At 39.8% G+C, this 19,175-nt stretch overlaps 1 protein-coding gene across 1 annotated transcript; it reads right to left on the bottom strand.

Moving 5' to 3' along the window:
- Positions 1-725: 725 nt before the first annotated feature.
- ctsk (cathepsin K) lies at positions 726-15,943 on the bottom strand. The gene is made up of 8 exons (XM_063880169.1): positions 15,777-15,943; positions 13,735-13,858; positions 9,826-9,948; positions 7,150-7,324; positions 3,969-4,186; positions 2,326-2,491; positions 1,645-1,753; positions 726-1,467 (listed from the first exon to the last, which is right to left on the bottom strand). Exons 2-8 carry the CDS (start codon positions 13,855-13,857, stop codon positions 1,368-1,370), a joined length of 1,014 nt encoding a protein of 337 aa, XP_063736239.1. The 5' UTR covers position 13,858; positions 15,777-15,943; the 3' UTR covers positions 726-1,367.
- Between the last annotated feature and the right edge of the window lie 3,232 nt (positions 15,944-19,175).

The raw sequence follows: 19,175 nt of genomic DNA, 5'->3' as shown, positions 1-19,175 counted from the left end.
CCTGCAGAGAGGAGTTGTGCAGCTCGGAGGACGGTGTGTGTTGGCTTTGTTTGGATAGAAATAAGGTTGCACCTCCTTGTAAACCTTACTATGTTTGTAAGGAGACGCAGTTTGTGCTTTGAGAACGTTTTGTGTTTTAGTTATTGATCCGATATGAGGTAACAAAAAGTAATTGTAGTCATAAACAAATATTGGTAAACATGTTTAACTGTAAACAAAGGCCTGTACGACGAAGCGGGATTTGCAGTTATTATAAGCCAGGTAACTTCAGGGTTAACTCTGGGCTTCCGGTCCTGCTGCTGGTTCACTTCTTACCCGGGTAGATCTCCATGGTAACTTCTGCTGAACACATATAGGAGATCAACTCAAAGCCAGAGCTCACTGCCTGCTGACCAATCAGAGCTCACTGCCTGCTGACCAATCAGAGCTCACTGCCTGCTGATCAATCAGAGCTCACTGCCTGCTGATCAATCAGAGCTCACTGCCTGCTGACCAATCAGAGCTCAGTGTGTGGAGTTATACAGTAAACTGCCGTCTGCAGGAAAGACAGCCGGAGAAAAATCCCTGACTGTGAACATGAGGATTAATTATCCCTGCCTATCTTCAGAGCAAATGAAGTCCAGCACATTCACAAAGAGTCCTGCGCTATTGGCGCTTATTTGCTAAACTTAGTCAACATTTGTTTTCAGTTTCTTTGTATCAGTATAAAGAATCCAAACAATGCATTAAACTTCAAAGTGAAACCTTTATTCATAGAAAACATCAGTTTACAGTTTGATCTTCAGAAAGGTGCTGAACAGAACAACAAAAACAAAAGTAAAGTTCGTAACGATTATAAAGGAACAGACTTCCATCGCCCAGCAATGTTTCGTCTCTGTTTCATTCTCACACAAACTGTGATTAAAGTGTAAGGACCAAGACTGTCAAACACTGCCAGACTGCCTCTGTGTTGGAAGTGCCTGGTGTGTTTGTAAATTCAATTTGGCAGCAAACCAACATATGTTAGGGTTCCTAACACAATGCCCTGAGGTACTAAATCTGAGTGGAGGTCTGCTGCTTGGAAGATAAAACTAAAAAAGTCTAAGGGGTTCAAAGTGCTTCAAATGAGATAACCAAATCTCCTCAAGAAATGATTTTAAGGACATTTGGATCCAAGACTTCACACAACATTTTGCCCTTTTTATCACCGGAAGTGAACATTTTGTGTTGTATTATTAATGGACAGTATGTTTGAAACCCCACAAAAACGTGGTGAAATCTTCTGTTATTTGCTGTAGTGGTGGTGGACATGTTGGGCTAATCACCTGCTTACATTTCCACGTGTGTCTGTTAGTGTGTAGTCTAAGAAAACCCGATTTGTCCTCTCTTTACATGACGGGGTAGCTGGCGAGGTTGGCGATGCCGCAGAGGTTATCACGGTTTCGTGCCATCATGATGTAGCCCTGCTTTCCCCAGGTATCGCTCCAGCTGAAAAGAAACAAAAGGACAGACGTGTGAGAGTCGTAAACATCGCCAGTGGTCATTTCAGATCATCAGTTTGTCATATACTCGGACAGATGACAGGAGGCATCAAATCAGCTCTAACAAAAAAAAATGGTTTCATTTTGGCGCCTTTACGAGCCACCTGATGCCGTTGTGTCCCACCTGTTCTTCACGATCCAGAATTTCTTCCCCTTGCTGTTCACTCCGAAGCCCACTGCCAACACGGCGTGATTGATGTCGTCTTTGTTACAGTTGCGGTCGTAGTAAATACCTGGGAACATGTTGGAGAGGAAGAGTGAAGAGTGCATCACATAGGTGAAAATACATACATGTGAAGCTCATCAGTTTTTACTTGTTTTAAATGTCCTGCGAGGGAAAATGTGATGCTGTTTAAGATCTGCATGTGTTCTGCAAAAGCCATTTAAGGTACTAAGAAGTAAGTTATCTCGTTAAATAGAAATCATTATCGTAGTATCCACAAATTGCGCTCTGGTTTAACATTTGTTGAGAGCCAACCATCATCGTCCATCAGAAATACGTCTATCCATCAACACTACGGCGACGGTGGTCTTTTTTTCCCCTTCTCTTCATTGCATCATTTTGAAACCTGTCAGGGAGTGATGGAGGAAGAAGGCGCAGCTACAGCGGTCTGATAGAGGAGGAGCTGCAGGCGAACAGCTGCACACCTCCTCCATCCATCTCCCATAACACCATTTTCCCCAAAACACACTTATTCAAAACAACAAAAGGTCAAATGTTATTCCTACACCACAACCAACACAACATTGGTTAGATGACTGAGTGTCTGTTGACAGGAAACAGCTGTCAGAGCAGCTCACTGACCTTTCTGGTAGAACTGGAAGGTGCTGAGCCCAGCGTCGATGCCCACTGAGATGGGCCCGGCTTTAAACAGAGCCACAGCCAGCGCCCGCTCATCGCCAACAGGAACCTCCTTATAACCTTTGATCTGGGCGGCCATACCGGAGGAATTGTAGCGGCAAGGCTGGTCCTAAAGACAGGAAAAGGAGGAGGTAACACTTAGATTTAGATATCCATGTTCTCATTGGACTGTTGCTTGGTCAAATCAAGACCTTTTGATTGTGTGTGTGATTGTGAAACATGTGGGAATTCTCATCTGCTTTGTTGTAAAGAACAAATCGGAGATGGAGGTCATTATTATTTGGCAACATGTGCATCATTGTGAAACATGTACACTTCACATGACGTGCCGGATCACAGGTGCAATTATTCACTATCCAAGCAATGAGGAACCAGTAGTTTTTAATCATTCACTGGCCGTTAAACTTCCTTATAGAAACAATAAATGACTTAAGACGAAAATTTGTTTGCTCAGTGAGACAGAGGGAGACTTTTGTTTTGATCATTTCCTCTAAACCACATTTCTTCAGTCAAATGTTTGTGGTGCATAAAGGACCAAACGAAAAAGGAATGAAGTATTTTGTGCGTGTTATTCCATGATTGCTAAACTTGTCAGCAAACAGACGAACTGTTGACCAGTTCTGTTTCACTTTGTCTCGAGGATTTCTATAAGTTGTAGTCAAATCAAACCAGCATGTTGAAGGTGCACTTCAACTCCAGTAACTACTTAGGTTAGCTTTGAATAAAGACTGGAAACAGTGGGATATAGCTAGCCTGCAAGTACTTCTGTACAGATGTAAACAATCCAATTGTTCACAGTGTTGGTGTAGGGCTCCTAGGGGCTCTAGGGGCTAAAAGTCAGCTTCTGACGCTTCGATTTTGACCATTTAATCAGATAAAATCAGTTTGAAACATCCCAAAAGTTAACTGATTGAAGTCCCAATGCTAAGAGCATGCCAATCTCCCAAATCGAATGAAGACGTATCCTGAAGGAAGAAATTATATCCCCAGGAAGACACTGTGAGAACTCCTGCTTGCTATTTAGATTTGTTTTGGTCACACCAATACCAGTGTTGTTAACCCCATGATAACAAACATGTGATGGACTACACTTCCTGTTGATGGCGCTGTATTAATAATGTGAGTTGTTTGGGCTAAACATTGTGCGAGTGAGGGGAAACCCCCAAAGAGTGCTGCGGGACTTAAACCCGGGAATGAGTAAGCATTTTACACCTTATTGGACTTTGAACAGGTTTGGTTAGATGCCTGAAATAAATGAACACAAGCTTAAGAGATCATCACACTTTGTTCTACGACATAAAGTATGTCAGTAAATCCCCCACTGGTGAATAAACGTTGCATAAAGTGTCTCAATGAGACGACTAAACATCATCACTCCCAGCATTAGCGTCCTTTAGCTTAGCGGTGGTGATGTGAAGTCATGTGACTGTGATCTAGTTCCTTCATAGCCCAACGTTGGCTTTTTACTTCTGCCAGTTGCATTTATGCTTCCCATTGTCTTTTTGTAGAGGGAGCCCTTATGATGCTAAAAATACATCTTCCCTGCACCACTCTACTTCATGCATTCTGCGTTGAGGTTTTCTTACCTCTCCAACGTAAGGGTAGGCCTCCTCAGAGTCGATGCCTCCGTTCTCCTCCACGTAGTTGAAGGCGTTGGTCATGTATCCTCCTCCACAGCCGGAGTTCTCTGTGACGCAATCCACCAGGTTCTGGGGACTCAGGTCCATCAGCTTCCCCGTGGTCTTGGCCAGCTGGCCCTCGAGGGCCCCGGCCGAGCTGAAGGCCCAACAGGAGCCACAGGACCCTGTTAGTAGAGGATAAGAGAGGAAGGATAAGAGTGGATACAATTGCCCCAAAGCTACAATAAAAGACACACAATAGCGGGACATTTGCTCTGAGTTCTGACTAAAAGTTGCACATGGTTAGTATAAAAATAAAGGTTGACATTGAGGGAGATCAGACTAAATATTTTAAGGTATTTTTTGAAAGTGAAAATTCAGCACCTTGGGCTTTGGGAACTCGTGATGGCCAGTTTATTTTTCACTCTGGTTTCATTTTATATTTCATCAACCACAGGATTAATAAAACAACTGACAGAGTTATCAATAGTGAAAACAGCATTTTAACACTGTATTAATATCCCATCAGCCTGAGGGGAAATCAGACTAAAATGACATGAAAATCAGAAGCTTGTGTTTCCTGCAGCCTGTCCACTGGGAGGCAGACTGTGACAGCTTTGATTCAAACCATGGTTCTGTACAACACAGGCAGCTGAAGTGATGAATGACAGTGTGTTTAAATAACCAATTAAAAACGCTATGGATCTGTATAGAACAGCAGCTTACAGAGCCACTATCTTTCAGAGTCACTATCTTGCCTGCATGGCTTCCAGTTAAAACCCCCCTCTGCTTTTTTTTTTTTCTCCTCGAGGAAAACGCTGCTCCAATTAAAAACATGTTACCACAGCATTTTACCGGGGGATGTTCTGAAAGCTGCTTATTGGAATTTGCCTCGATCAAACAGAACATCCAAACACAATTCATCTCAAGAGGACCTCAGGAGGAAGCAGGCGAGGTGTTAGTATGCAGAGAGTGAAACCAGTGTGCTGCATAATTCATGAAGGAAGGAAAGAAGACGAGCAGCTCAATAAATCCTGTTTATAGCTGCAGTGTCACCTCCATCCACCAGAGGGCGACAAGAGGCTGTCTTAAATATCATACCAACAACAATAATAACACTTATATTATTAGCATTATACAAATAAAATGTCATATTTATTTTGTCTAACGTTTCGAGCTGTCATCTTTTCATTTCTTTTTTACATTTTATTTGTGTGTTTTTATAAATTAGATTACATTTTAATTATTGCTCCCAATTTGGGATTTCTTTTTTGACACATAACCATGTGAAAAGGAATTGCAAATCAAAAATATGTCTGATAAATATGAAATGCATATAATATAGGATTATTATCTTGTAATAATATTATTATTATACGGGTCTCATTGCATTTATTTATCATTTTTGTTTTCTCATTTGTTTGTTTTTAGGGATTAAAATAATAATAATGCATTTCCAGGCATTTTGGTCATTCTAAGTGTGTAAAAGCATGCATGCAGGTGCATAACTATGAACTTATAACACTAAAACTAAACTTCAAAGTGAATCAATCCAAATCAAACCAACATTACGTGTTTGAGGAGTGAACAATAAAAACTGAAGTATCACTTCAGCCTGCAGCTCTCCATTAGATACCATCCCATCACTCTGCTGCTAATCTGCTGCTAGCAGAAAGAGCAGATGTACACCATGTTGTCAATCCATCCACTTCCTGTCCTACTCACCCCTTGTTTACATGAATAATATCCGGCTGTCTCGTGACTAATTACATTGAATAACCCAAGCCAGTCTTTTGTTTTTGTGTCCATTAGGAGTAAGAACAGGCTGTTTCCTGCAGGTCATGTGATCGCTCTCTAACTGCGATTGTCTGCTTTGTTTACTTTTCTCATTTGTTTTCCAGGTAATTTTCTGAGAGTCGTTATGTAGGACATTTTAAAATCATAGTCAACATGTCATTCTTTTTGAGGTCACATGATGAGAGTGCCTCTGGAGGGCGTCTCTGCTCCAGATGTTGGAGGATGTTTTTGTATTCTCATTCAGAGCTTAATAAAATGTGGTTTCGCTGTTGCGTGGAAAGCTTGCATATCCAGGAAGTGTTCCTGAACTCAACTTATTACATTTGTAACGCCTTTACAAGCCAGAAGAAGACAAAAACTGAAGATAAAGGCAGAAAATGTGGAGCTCAATTGTCTCAATTCAACGTATTTATAGATTGTTAACAATTGTGCATGACTATTTTAATATTTTCTCTAATTGAAATATTTAGGTGTTTACCTGACTAAAATGTACACTTTACTATTTCTTTAATATTTCCACTGTTTCCTTTATACTAGTAGCTGTCTTAGTTGTTATTTTTGCTCCTGTCTGCACCACATTTCCCCTCAGAATTCAACAGTCTTGTGTTTTCTCCTTAGCATTTTGCCTTAAAACAGCCTTAGGAAATCCTGCTTTGCTCCCAAGCAGCCCCTTAAAAAACCCACAAAACTTCTATCTGTATATTTCTATCATGCATTTCAACTAACTACTGAAACAGTAATTAAAAAAAGCTAGTAAAATAACTACAAACTGGCTGTTCCAGCTTTGATTCTTATGAACGATGACACTTTAATTAAAAGCTGAACCTGCTCTCACGTCCCCGTTTGTGTTAGTTTCTTTGCTTGCTGAACATTTCTGGATCATGTTGATTTGTTTTGTTCATTGTCATGTGGGGTGGGGCAGGTTTATCCCAGTTCTTTGGAAACGTATTAACATCACTGTCACTTTTGCAGTGTGTGCACGATTCAACAGGAAAAGAGATGACCTGTTTTTGCAGCATCATCCTGATCAAACCGCATCCATCAGTGAAGACACCCAGTTCTCCTATTTACTGACAAAGCTACTTGAGGTAGTGACATAGATGTGCCTTTACTGAATCAACAAGTTTCTCTTCCTCTTTGAGCTCTAACGCATTCGAAGGGATTTCAAATGGTACATTGATTTTTTACTGTACAAATGAAGGCTTTAAAGCAATGGACAAGGACTACAAACCCAAATCTATGATGTTCCATGTGAGTTTTCCCCCAGAGAGCTGCCCAAAAACACCTTGAAGCTTTCATGAACTGGATATTTGATGTTATGAATCATTATTGAAACAGCTAAATATAAGACAGGTTTCAGAGTGGTTTCTGACCTGGTTCTTCACTGCTGTCACCATGTTCTTCTTGCGGTAGTCCAGAGATTTGGGGAGTTTGGACAGCTTGTCGTCGAAAGCCATGGTGAAGCTGCGCTGGCCGATCGTTGGTGGCAGCAGGCCGGTCATCTTCTCGGTCACTTCCTCTGACGTCTGCATGCACAGAGACACAGTTTAGATTTTACAAAAGGTTTCAGGGATGTTTAGGGCGCTGTACTTCAGAGAAAAATCCAGCTGCAGGTAGATTTCCATAATTAAACACATAACAGGAAATGAAGAGTGTTAAGTCAAGCGTTACAGGTTGCACAACTCTTACAGTAGATGCTATGAAACTTCCCTTGGTTCCTGAAATAGTCACGTGAGGAAGAAATGCTGCTGGACCGGGACAAGTTAGGAGAAGCAGAGACAATTTATTTATAGGCTAAAGACAAGTGAAAGAAGACACATCAGGGAGAGGATTTGATTCGGCAGGGTGACGGAGGATGAAGTGTTTCTGCGCTTTGTGGTTGTCCAAATTTGACACCAGAGGGGCAAAAGTGCAATGAAATACGGCGAAGGATACACAAAACAGTTAAAGAAGAGGCAGATATAGAAGAGGATTTTAAACAAGTGACTATGAAACGTGCTGGATGTCTTTAAGCAACAATGATTTACTCTGTATGATACTGTGTAGAACATTTTAGAGGCCTTATCATACTTTTTTTTACGTAGGAATCTGGAGGGGACTTTGGGATTTTAGCCTTTGCAGACCATTTACATGCACAGAAACCTTTATAACACTCTACAGGAAAGGGAATACCCATAGTGCCTTTTTATGAAACATTCTAAATGCAGTACTATTAGTTGTAATGAAGTAAAAATGTCAAAATCGGACCCCAAAAGGATCCAGATTCTACAAAACAATGAAGTGAAAGAAGAAGCAGAGGAGAGAGTTAGGAAGAAACTGATGCTTATATGATACTGAGCAATATTTCTTTTCAATCTCTTCATTTATTATTATGAGAATTCCCCGGGGCTTTCATTGCAGCTCAGTCTGCAGGCAGAGCGATCATTACCAGAAGAAGTAAACGCCATCTGGTAATTTCTTTCTTTTCAGAATGAAAATGCCTTCTCACACACAGCCTTTATTTCCCGGCCACCTGTTCCTGCAGCAACGTGAATGAGCCATTTATCCAGAATTTGGATGTGTAGTACATGTTCCTGTCTCTGATCAAAGAGCTGAAGCGCTGACGGGTTTTATTAACATTCTCCGTAACGATTTAGTGCTTGTTATAGCCGACATGCAAAAACAGCCATCAGTTATGACCCACACTGACACACACACGTCACTGAAGACAGCTGATTTAAGGACAGCAGTTCTCTGTTTGTTTCAGGCTCTGCAGCACGCCCCACCGACGCACACATCGGTGACGACCGCAGATAAGATGAAGGTGAGGGGAAATGAAGCTCGGACGCCGGTCGCCTTTTAGATGACTTTCACCACAAACAGGTTTCTCACTACTCAATCAATTTTCATTTTCCTACAGTTGCTAATGGCAGCTGTATCTCAGACTGTGGGTCAATGCTGATTGATTTCCACAGCAACAGTGATTGGAGCATTGGCAGAACATAAATTGCCAAGTATTTTTTTTAGAATGAAGACATTTCGTCATTGGCTTCTTCTTCCAGCAAAACACAAAACGTGCCGTGACTTTAAAAAGCAAAGATTTAATGTTGGTGGTAAACTGAATTCTAGGTACCAGTCAAACAAATAGACATGTGTGAGTGTCTGAGCACTATTAGAACTTCACTATAAATTAACCAGCAAATCATTTGGTAATTACAACAATTGTTTGACGATGCCTCAGAGGTATTTTCTATCTGATAACACTCCTGAGGCATTTAAATGGCAAACAGTCTGTCTGGTTAATACTTGATTAACCTGAAACACTTGCCTGTTGTTGACATCACAGCAGCTGAGCACAGCCGGTGATAACATGGTGATGTTGAATGGGTGAATAAATCAGAAATAAGCTTGGGTTAGGGTTAGGGTTAGGGTTAGGGTAAGGGTTAGGGTTAGGGTTAGGGTTAGGGTAAGGGTTAGGGTTAGGGTTAGGGTTAGGGTTAGCGTCCGGTGGAAACAAGTTGGATAATATGTGCAGTCATTTCCTTCTTGTGTGCCATGCTACAACACTGTTATGTCTTTAAGGACAGTCGCTTATTCAAATGAGTTAATTATTGTGCCTGGATTTGGTAAGAAACATGTCAAAAGTGATCAGATACTGTAGGAGAGGCCAGAATCAAGTCAGTCAGAGATGGATATCTTCCATTATTCCACGGCTTAACTGAATACTTGATTCTGATGGGTTGATTTGGACAGTAAGCGGTCCAGAAATATCAGACCGCTGCTGAGGTTGCAGAATCACTTTAGAACGATGTGTGCTCATATCAAGCTCGTACAGAAGTAGGCTTACGGTCAATTCAAGGACAGCAATGCCAAAAAAAGAATAGGTTGTCCTCCGTCAGAAAACGCTATGAAATACTACTTCGGATAATCACCCTGTTGTCCACCCTGGATCAGCCTGCTGCGTATTATCCCTTACTTGTAACAGCCTAAGTGGGTTAAAGCATGAAACAGAAATGTGGCCTTAAGCATGCAGGACGGCGAGACTCACCATGTCTCCCAGGTGGTTCATCCCCAGCTCGTAGGAGTGTATTCCCAGCACCGCCTCCTGGTTATGGGCTTCAATCATCAGCATGTTCTTCTCCCAGATGGCCCGGCGGATCCCCTCCTCACCCTGAGACAAACACGAGCGTGTGCCATTTGGCATGAGCAAAAAAACACAAACTAATTGGCATACAAACGAGTATGAGGATCAGTTTTGTCGTCCAAATTCAGACAGTGGAAGTCTTCGTGACTTACATTTGGAGAGAGTTTTAAAACCTTTCAGTAGTGGAAAGTCTATTTACTAAAGTAGAAATGTGAGGAAGTATTTTCTCTGTGTGTGCCACTACTCAACTACATTTCAAAAGGGAATATTGTGATTTTAATTTCACTATATTTGTTTTACAGCTTTAGTTTCTTTAAAAATGTCGATTTTTTAATTTTAAAATGTATGAACACTTCAAAATATGAATTGAACATTATGTTTAAGTACCTCAAACTTTAAGTGGGTTGATATTTCATTGGCATACATTTGACTCATTTCGAGTCTTTTTTTCTGTGTTTTATTTTCATATAACCAGTGTTTCACTCTTGTTATATTTTTCTGAGTGTACTCCTCTCTTATGGAGTATTTTAACAGTGTAGAATTAGTACAGTTGAGTAAAGGATTTAAATAATTCCACTGATTATGTCTAGAAATGTTGAATCCAGGAAGTCACAAGCCATTATTTCTACCTGATTGGCTTCATAATGAGGCCAGATTCTTGAGTCACCGTTCCCAATGTTATACGTTGCTTCCCTCCCATTCTTCCTTTGGTAACACCTGACAGCTCAAAGAATTAAATCTGGGTAAATAGGGCAAATCTACAATTTAATTAGCAGGGAGAGGAAGCTTGTCTTTGTTACGGCCCCATTTCATTAATTAGGCCAATTGAAGCAGCTGCAATCTTCCCGGCAACAGTGAATGCAGCATCATATCTGTCTGGTTGAATTGTAATTTGTGCTTTAGCTTTTATTTAATTTTTATATTTACATCTCATCGGCACTCTAAGTGTCCATTATGAGCTGTAAAAGAAAGTAGTTTGCATTTCGTCCATCGCAACAAGGGAATAAGATGCAGCTAAGTGCTTTTGTTGGTTAACTAAAAAACATCCATGCTCTGCTTGGTATTCACGGTCATAACAACCATTAGCATAACTGTGATCATTATTTCTATCTGGATATCTGTGCCAGTAATGGAAAATGCAAATGCTGCCGGGACACTTTGATTCTGCTACAGTGATGTGAGCTCGAGCAGGGGAACTGTTGGAGAAACACTGCCTGTAATCACAAAGAGAGGGCCTTTACAGCTGACTACACAGGAACGTAAATAACACATCATATGATGAGCACGTGAACACACACAGCAACACATAAATGCATGCATGTACACACAGATACAGACAAACAACACCAAACGCACTGTGCACGAACCGAAGCACGCTTGCATCTTCACACACACACACACACACACACACACACACACACACACACACACACACACACACACACACACACGCACACACACACTCCGCAGCTGTGTGATGACCTCTTGCCAGAGGTGAAGAGCGGAGGGAAAGCAGATGCTCATTGAGCTCATTGAGTCTGCTCTGGTTTAACACCCACTGAAGTACATCCTCTTACTTCCTTACAGCCAAGAGATGGAATAAATTCATAATATATGGCAGGGATTTTTTGCAAAGAGAAAACTGAACGATGATTGTTGGAAGAATAATGAAGTACAATGTTGATGTACTTTACGTGAGTACTCTCATTTCATGCTACTTTATACTTCTGCTCCTCGACACTCATCTTAAGGTACTAAATATCTAAATATAAATAAACTCATGCATAAACATTGGCATATAAAGAGGGTTAATCCAGTAATGTGATTCTGAATTTTGACCTGGGTCATTAAACACAGTGAGTACTTTTACTTTTGGTACCCTAAATACATTTAATGCCAATACTTTTAGACATGCAGGACTTCAAATGTCTGAGTAAGTCTTTCCCCCTGTGATGCTGCAGTATCAAATCTTAACCCTAACCCTAATCACAAACTTAATTACTCAGAAAGGAGGAGCGTTTATTGTTTCCATCCATTTGATTTCAGTTTATTAACGAGGTTCAACCAGGCAAATACAGTCCTGGTTAAACCTCTTTTAAAGAATCAGAGGTTTTGTTCTCCGAGGTGTTGTTAATTAAAACCGTAGGTCCTTCTCCAGCATTGCGGCATACACTATACTTATACAGATGTACCTATACACAATAATACACGATGAGCAGAAAGGACCTTTAAATCCTGTTAGTCTGAAACCAAACTACGAGAACATCGGTCAACTGCCTTTTAAAATCCTGTTTTCTGAACGACTGAATGAGGAAGATAAAGCGACTGTAACTCCTCATAGTGCACGCCCTGCTGTGCACTATGGTGGTTCTCTGTTTTTAATCTGTCGGGCCAGAACGAGGAAGTAGACCAACCAGTGCCATGCTCACATTTCAGGTTTTCCAGTGGAGCCTATTGTCAGGTAACACGCTGAGTCTCACACACACCTCTCGTAGAAGTTATTGATGAAGGAATCAAATCTTAATCACAATATTTAAACTATCAGTTTAAATGTATTCACATCTAATCATAGTGGTGGAGATGTAAACTCTCATCTTTCTTAACTAGAGCACAACACAAGACATAAAAGAACCACTGACACAACACAAGCAGATCCAGGTTTGAGTCAAATCTGTTGCATAGTGTGGATAAACTCTCATGAAACCTATCTTTTTTTTCGTTGGGTCTCTGTGCATTTGGTTTAATTAAAAAAATGATATGAATATATGATAATATTATTAATATTATTAATAATATTAATAATATTAATAATATTAATAATATTATTAATAATCATAATAATGATAATTATAATGATAAAATAATTACAATAATAATAACAAATAAAATATTAATAATAATGATTAAAAAACATAATAATACAAACATTAATAATAAATAAAAAGTAATAATAATAATGATAATAACAAATGATCATAGTTATCTTAATTATCTTAGTTTATATAAAAATAAGATGAGAGTCTTGTTATCTGAACATGTAGGAATGAATCGTTCACCCTGGAAATGGGTGTCTGTGTATGTATATGTAGAATTTGGTTTATTTGTGTGCGTATTACATTACTGATTTATCATTTTCTTCATCCTGCAACTGGACGACTAACATGAGGGCTATTTTCTGCATGAGCCCTCCAGCTACGCCTAATTGTGTTTGTTCATTGGATTCATAAATTGCCTGTACTACTATTGAATAATAGATATAAATCAATAAAACTAAAACATGTTATGGTTACTCTGAGGGACACAGTCGTTAGGATAAGAGAAAGAGAAAGCAGCAGACACTTCGAGGTTCTGGTAAACATGAAATGAATTCCCCACTTAAAAGGGACTTGATAATCTAAACTGTTTCATCCTTTTACAGTAATGTCAGTCGGATGTCTTTCCCCCTGTCCTTCCATGACTCAGCATTTCTTTGTAAAGCAGAAAAACTAACTTGATGCAATCGCTGAGGAATTTCCAGCAGAGTGAGATTTGTTTGTGAGGATTTGTAAACTTTAGTTGGTACAGATCCGCTCTGGAGTTCAGATGTGGACTGTTAATAAAGGACAAAGCTTCCCCACAAAAGAAAACGCAGAGTCATTGAAGTATGCAGCTAATAAATTAACACACGTCCTATCCTTTTTCTCTGCCAAGCATGAAGTTGTGCAGCATGTTTTCTGCAGTGGAGGCACAGAGGCTGTCCTCATCAGAAGACATGGTGTGTTTTGTTCAGTGTGTTTACTTGCACCACACACAGTACCGACGGGAGACACTCACCAGGCCGTTGTATTCCCTCCGGTGTGTGCTCTTCCAGTCTTCCCACTGGCTGTCCAGAGTGGTTTCATCCAGGTGGCTCAGAGCGGAGGCCGCCAGCAGCAACACACACAAACACTGCAACATCCTGAAACAACAGCACACACACACACACACACACACACACACACACACACACACACACACACACAACCTCATGTTTTAAAGACATCACATCTGAAATGCAATGTTTTCTTTTTTTGCTCCTTCCTAGTGATAAGAGTAGCAATAATTCATCAAATTACAAGGATTAGGTAAAAGATGATAATCAGTTTAACTCTAAATGGAAGAATTATTACATACAATATGCAGAATTACAAATCAAGTTCATATCTGGGACGCAAAACATGATAATGAATGTGCTTCTGAGGAATAATGATGCTCTGTTATACAACTACATCCTACAAGTTGATGTTTAGCAATTTTGTGAACCTCTTTACTTCCCTTCTTCAACATTTCGGATTGTTCTATAGTCTGAACTGCATTTTATTTTGATGTGTTTGCCCTCTAACAATCTCAAAGTTCAAGGGTTTTTATTATCATGTGCACAGTAGCAGTACTTAGGTCCCGAGCTCCTCCAACAATGTAAGACAGAACAAGAAAATACAACTCAAAACAGAGTAGGAGAAATTAGAATAAAACAGTGCAGGTTAATTTGCTGCATAACCTGCATGTCTCGAGGACTGTATGGGTTTTTGTGGACTGGTGTCACTGTCACATGATGCATATTCTAGGACTAGAAACATGTTGCTTTTCATTTTCCAGGAAATCCTCCGGCGGCTGACGGTAGAGATAACACCTGCTTCCTGTCCGGAGGTCAGAGGTAAACGCCTGCTGATCTAAGAGCTTTTTCTAATCTGGTGGGGATACACACTGAATACTTTTGCTTTGTAGACACATTGGGTTAAAAAAGTGTGTTGGCATGAGGTAGTTTATTACCTAGGGTCTGGGGAAAAAAAGCATGCCATAAACGGAGCGTTTGGATGTCAATTAATCGGCATCCATGTGCATCATTTAAAGAGTGAGAGCAACAAAACAAAAAGACGTTTGCGTGATTTAGAAATGAGAATTCTAGGGTTTTCATTTCGTCTTTTTGAGCTTATGTTACTTTGCTAGACAGCAGCCATTTGTTTCTTCTATATTTACATTGTCTGCTGTCTAATTTAAAAAGGGGGGCGACCAGTGTAGATGTCATCGTATGTTTGAAGGTAACAGATAGTGTGTGTCAGCAGCTACATACCAACGATTCCCAGCCACTACAGAAAGACTTCAACTCATAGGTTAAGTTTTCTTGGTAAGAAAGTTTGCAGGTTTTAAAGTCACTCACTCGCCACCTTCTCTGTGTTCTCCCCATCTGTGATTTATCAGCGTCTCTTTGTTCTTCTCTCATCATATGACATCCTGCTCTAATCTGCACCTGTGTTCACTGTTTCCTGTAAAGGCTTTCGACCTGTCGAGGTTAACCAAACTAAGGGCAGAAAATCAACACTATTTCTTTAACTTTCAGGCTGCTGTACGTTGTCTGCTTCCTACACACATTGATTATGTCTGCAGTGTGGCTTCCTGCGTGGTCAGAGGGAAATGCCAGGATTTAAAATAGCATAGTTTTATGATCTATGCAAATCATGTACAGTTAATCTGAAAGAAATATGCACTGTGTTGCTGTATTAGTCATTAGAAGTCTCCTCAAAGAATCATTTGTTTTACATTGGTGACATAACAGCTCCCAGTTTAAGGAGCAACTGGGTCAAAAATCATTCACTAATCCTAATCCTATTAACACTAATTACTTTCTTATAGCTGGCAAACATACTCATGAGTGTGTCTGAACCAAAAGGAAGGGATCTTGGACGTCTCTTTGACTGGGACATGAGTTCCTGTAATGACGATTATTCTCTAATTCAGTTCAGCTCAGTTGGTTTTAGTTTAGCACATAACATTCCTCAGTTTGAATCCCAATCCCAACATGAAACTGAAAGCATAATTTAAGACACAATAAACTTTACCTGAAGTCCAAAAGTAGAAGAGTTTGTCGAAGTTCTGTGAGTGTGAGTCCGTCTTCTTCTGCTGGTAAACTGTGTCAGAGTGTGACTTTATAACGGGGTGGATTTTGAGGAAGTACAATGGGAGCTCCAGGTCAGGGGAGGAGTTTCTTTTTTTTCTTTCCAGGCAGTGGAATTACATCTGGTTTCACTCCAATAGCAAACATTCCTAAAACAGATGATGTCAGGTGTCGAGTTACACACTCGTGCCTGAAAAACTTCACAGAGGCGCACTTCTGCATTCTGGGACACCGCTTTAAAAATGAAGAAGGCTCTTAGATTTTTTATAAAGATGGCTCCTTTAACTTTGGTTCTTATCCTTACCTCAGACGTAACGTTTATTATTAACTAGAGCTTTGTCAAAGCTGAGGAGCTTGGCTTTGATGAAGAAGAGTCATTGTGAGGACTTTTTACTGAGAAGGATAAAGAAGTCTACCTTCAAGTGTATCTGAAATTCTGTATTAGGTATAAATGAACAGACGAACCTTAGAATAGTCGACTTTATTATCTTTGAACAAGCTACCATTTTATTACATAATGTTGACGTAAGGACTTGGAGCTGCACAAATGTTCAACAAGAGGAAAATAGAGGAAGATATTGATGGCACTAAGCTTGCTGTAGGAGCCAGGTATAAGGTTTATATGTTTCTATTTACTACTCGTGGTGGGCGTGCACTGGAGTTTGGGGTGGAGTAAGTGGTTGTTTCACCTGGCTGCACTCACCTGCTCAGTGGGGTTTTATATGTAAGGGAGGGGGTGAGAAACTTCTGTTGACCACGAATGTATGCGGAAATCCTGCAACATTTTCCCACCGCAATATCCTTAACAGTCAGTGATTAAATGCACTTCGATTTATTGTATTTCCGCTCGTTTTTCCTACAGTAAATGGTCAAGGAGTGGTGCAATAGTTTGAGCGTGTCAGAGTGTTTATCTTCCCGTATTTATTACTTGTTATCTGTACTTCTTTTGCTCATTGTTTACACATGGTCATGTCATTCCAGACTACACTTTTTGGGTAAGATAGCAGCATAAAATATCAGACAACAACAATAACCACGAAAAAACATTCAATAAATCCAGTAATTTGTCAAGGTATTGAAATTAAATGTGCACAACACCAATAGGTTTAATTATAATTCTTCTTTTAAGAGCTCTTACATCAGGCCTGAAGTCTTTTTGAAGGCAGTGAAGGGAAAGCAGATTATCATATTGGCTTTTTTTTAAACAACCTAACAAATCAGAAGACATTTTTCCTCATGTTGAACCTTTAACACAGTATATGAATACACTAGGGAGACAAATCTTTATAAATGTCACGGTATAGGGTTTGAAGAACATCTCAAACCATAGAAAAATGTCATAGTTTTTGAATTTGGGATATTTGACTCATCAAAAGCACATTTTAATACAATAGGCACTGGGGAAGTTGGAGTGGAGAGGCTGATGCAGAACGCAAAAAAGGAACATCAGAGTCAGACCTCGATGTGTCAGACACTTATGTCTCAGACACTGATCGTAAACCATCGGTATAAAGCAGTTAGATAGTCTTCAAGCATATACCAATACGAATCTTTGGTCTTTAACACATGCACATTTGTACTGATTGTGGATTTTGTTCTTAATTGAAAGCATGCTGACATTCAAACATGTTGCAGAGAGGAGTTTTATAATAAAAGTGCATGACATATCAGACTGGATCACAAGCCCTAACTTATTCAAATGCTCTTCCCAGGACAGAGCCAAAATAGACCTTTAAAATATTAATTCAGCTGTGTCGTCTAGTTTTTGGGGAAATGTACTTCCTCATGCAGTTAGTCAACAGTCGTATGTCTGTGTGTGTATATATGAACATGTCGTGTGACTCCTATAGTCATACAGCAGTCTAGCACATGTGGTCACCCTCTAAATATAGGAACGTGTACCTCATATGTCCAATGATACATGGCTGTGTTGCGGGGGGGTTAATGGTTGTTAATAGTGTTAGCACATACAACTTATACCCAGTCTGGCTTTTATTCCTATTTATTCCTGTGTTTCTTCTTATTCTGTTTCTGTTATGACACGTGAATTAAAGGTCCATCACATCTTATCGTAACCAAACATGTGATAGGATCTGAATATGCAAAATCAGCAGTTTGTATGGAGTGGGACTAAAGAGGGTTGTAGTGCTGATTATACTTTTACAAGAGCCACTACAACACGGGGAATAATCTAATCAGAACGGGCCCTGAAGTACATGCTTGTATGTGAAGTGCTGAGCCTAGACTGTATATCTAAAATGGGATGTAGTCACATGACGTCAACCATTGGTTTACTGCGGTTTTGAAGCCTGGGAGATTGGCATTTTGGCCACAATTTAGCAGGGAACCATCAGGGACAAGAGTAGATTAAGCAAATTCCAATTGAATGTTTAATCAACACTGTTTTCGGCGACCAAAATATATAAGAAATATCGTATATATGCTGAAAACCTACTGTCAAATAAAACAAAATAACATAAACAACCAGCACAGACAACACAAGATATCAACCGGTCACCCAAAAGGTATTCAATCCCAAAAGCAAACCTTCTTTATCGTCGATTTTACGGTAAATGTAAACGTAATTTACAAAAAGTCCATCATCCTGTATTAAAGACTAGTGATTGAATCCATACATTTGTCAGGAAAATGCTTTTTAACAATAGTTAATCAAGTGGAAAGTAGGGTCATTTTCTCATAGACTTCTATATAACCAGACTTTAAGTTGAACCAATTGGAGTCGCCCCCTGCTGGCCAGTAGAAATAATGCACACAAGCCAATCCTGCCTCGCCTCCTCTGATCAGACATGAGGGTTGGGGCTTCGTTATAGTAATTGTTTGATCATATTGTAATATTTTAGTGTATTTTAGATCTCTCTTCCCCTTAAATGTGTAAAGTAGGTTATATGTTGCAGCTATAATGAACTTTACTGACGGTAAAAGGTAGTCAGTGGCCCTTACAACACGGGTTACGGAGAATTTGGTGCCCTTTATAATCTATTTACTCAAAATGAACATGGTACCGTGTTGACAAAGAATCAAAACGAGCAACTGAGACGACAAACAGGTCGGGAAAATATGTACAGACTTAATAAATGAATTAAAATAAGGTAATTTTCTCATAGACTTCTATCAAATATGACTTATTTATGCAACTACTCGCAGTTGCCCCCTGCTGGCCGTTGATGTATTACAAGCTTCATGCACCAATGTACTATTGGCTTCAGTTTTCAGACCCATGTGTAAGGATCTTTGTGGCCTCTTTTGGGGTATTGTTTGAATCTTTTGGTCCATTTTTCCATTCCATTTTCCTTTGAAGTGTCTCATGTAACACATTGCTGTA

The sequence above is a fragment of the Eleginops maclovinus genome, chromosome 3 (genome assembly GCF_036324505.1).
Source record: "Eleginops maclovinus isolate JMC-PN-2008 ecotype Puerto Natales chromosome 3, JC_Emac_rtc_rv5, whole genome shotgun sequence".
NCBI classification, from domain to species: domain Eukaryota; kingdom Metazoa; phylum Chordata; class Actinopteri; order Perciformes; family Eleginopidae; genus Eleginops; species Eleginops maclovinus.
This window is presented reverse-complemented; position numbering and strand designations above follow the sequence as displayed.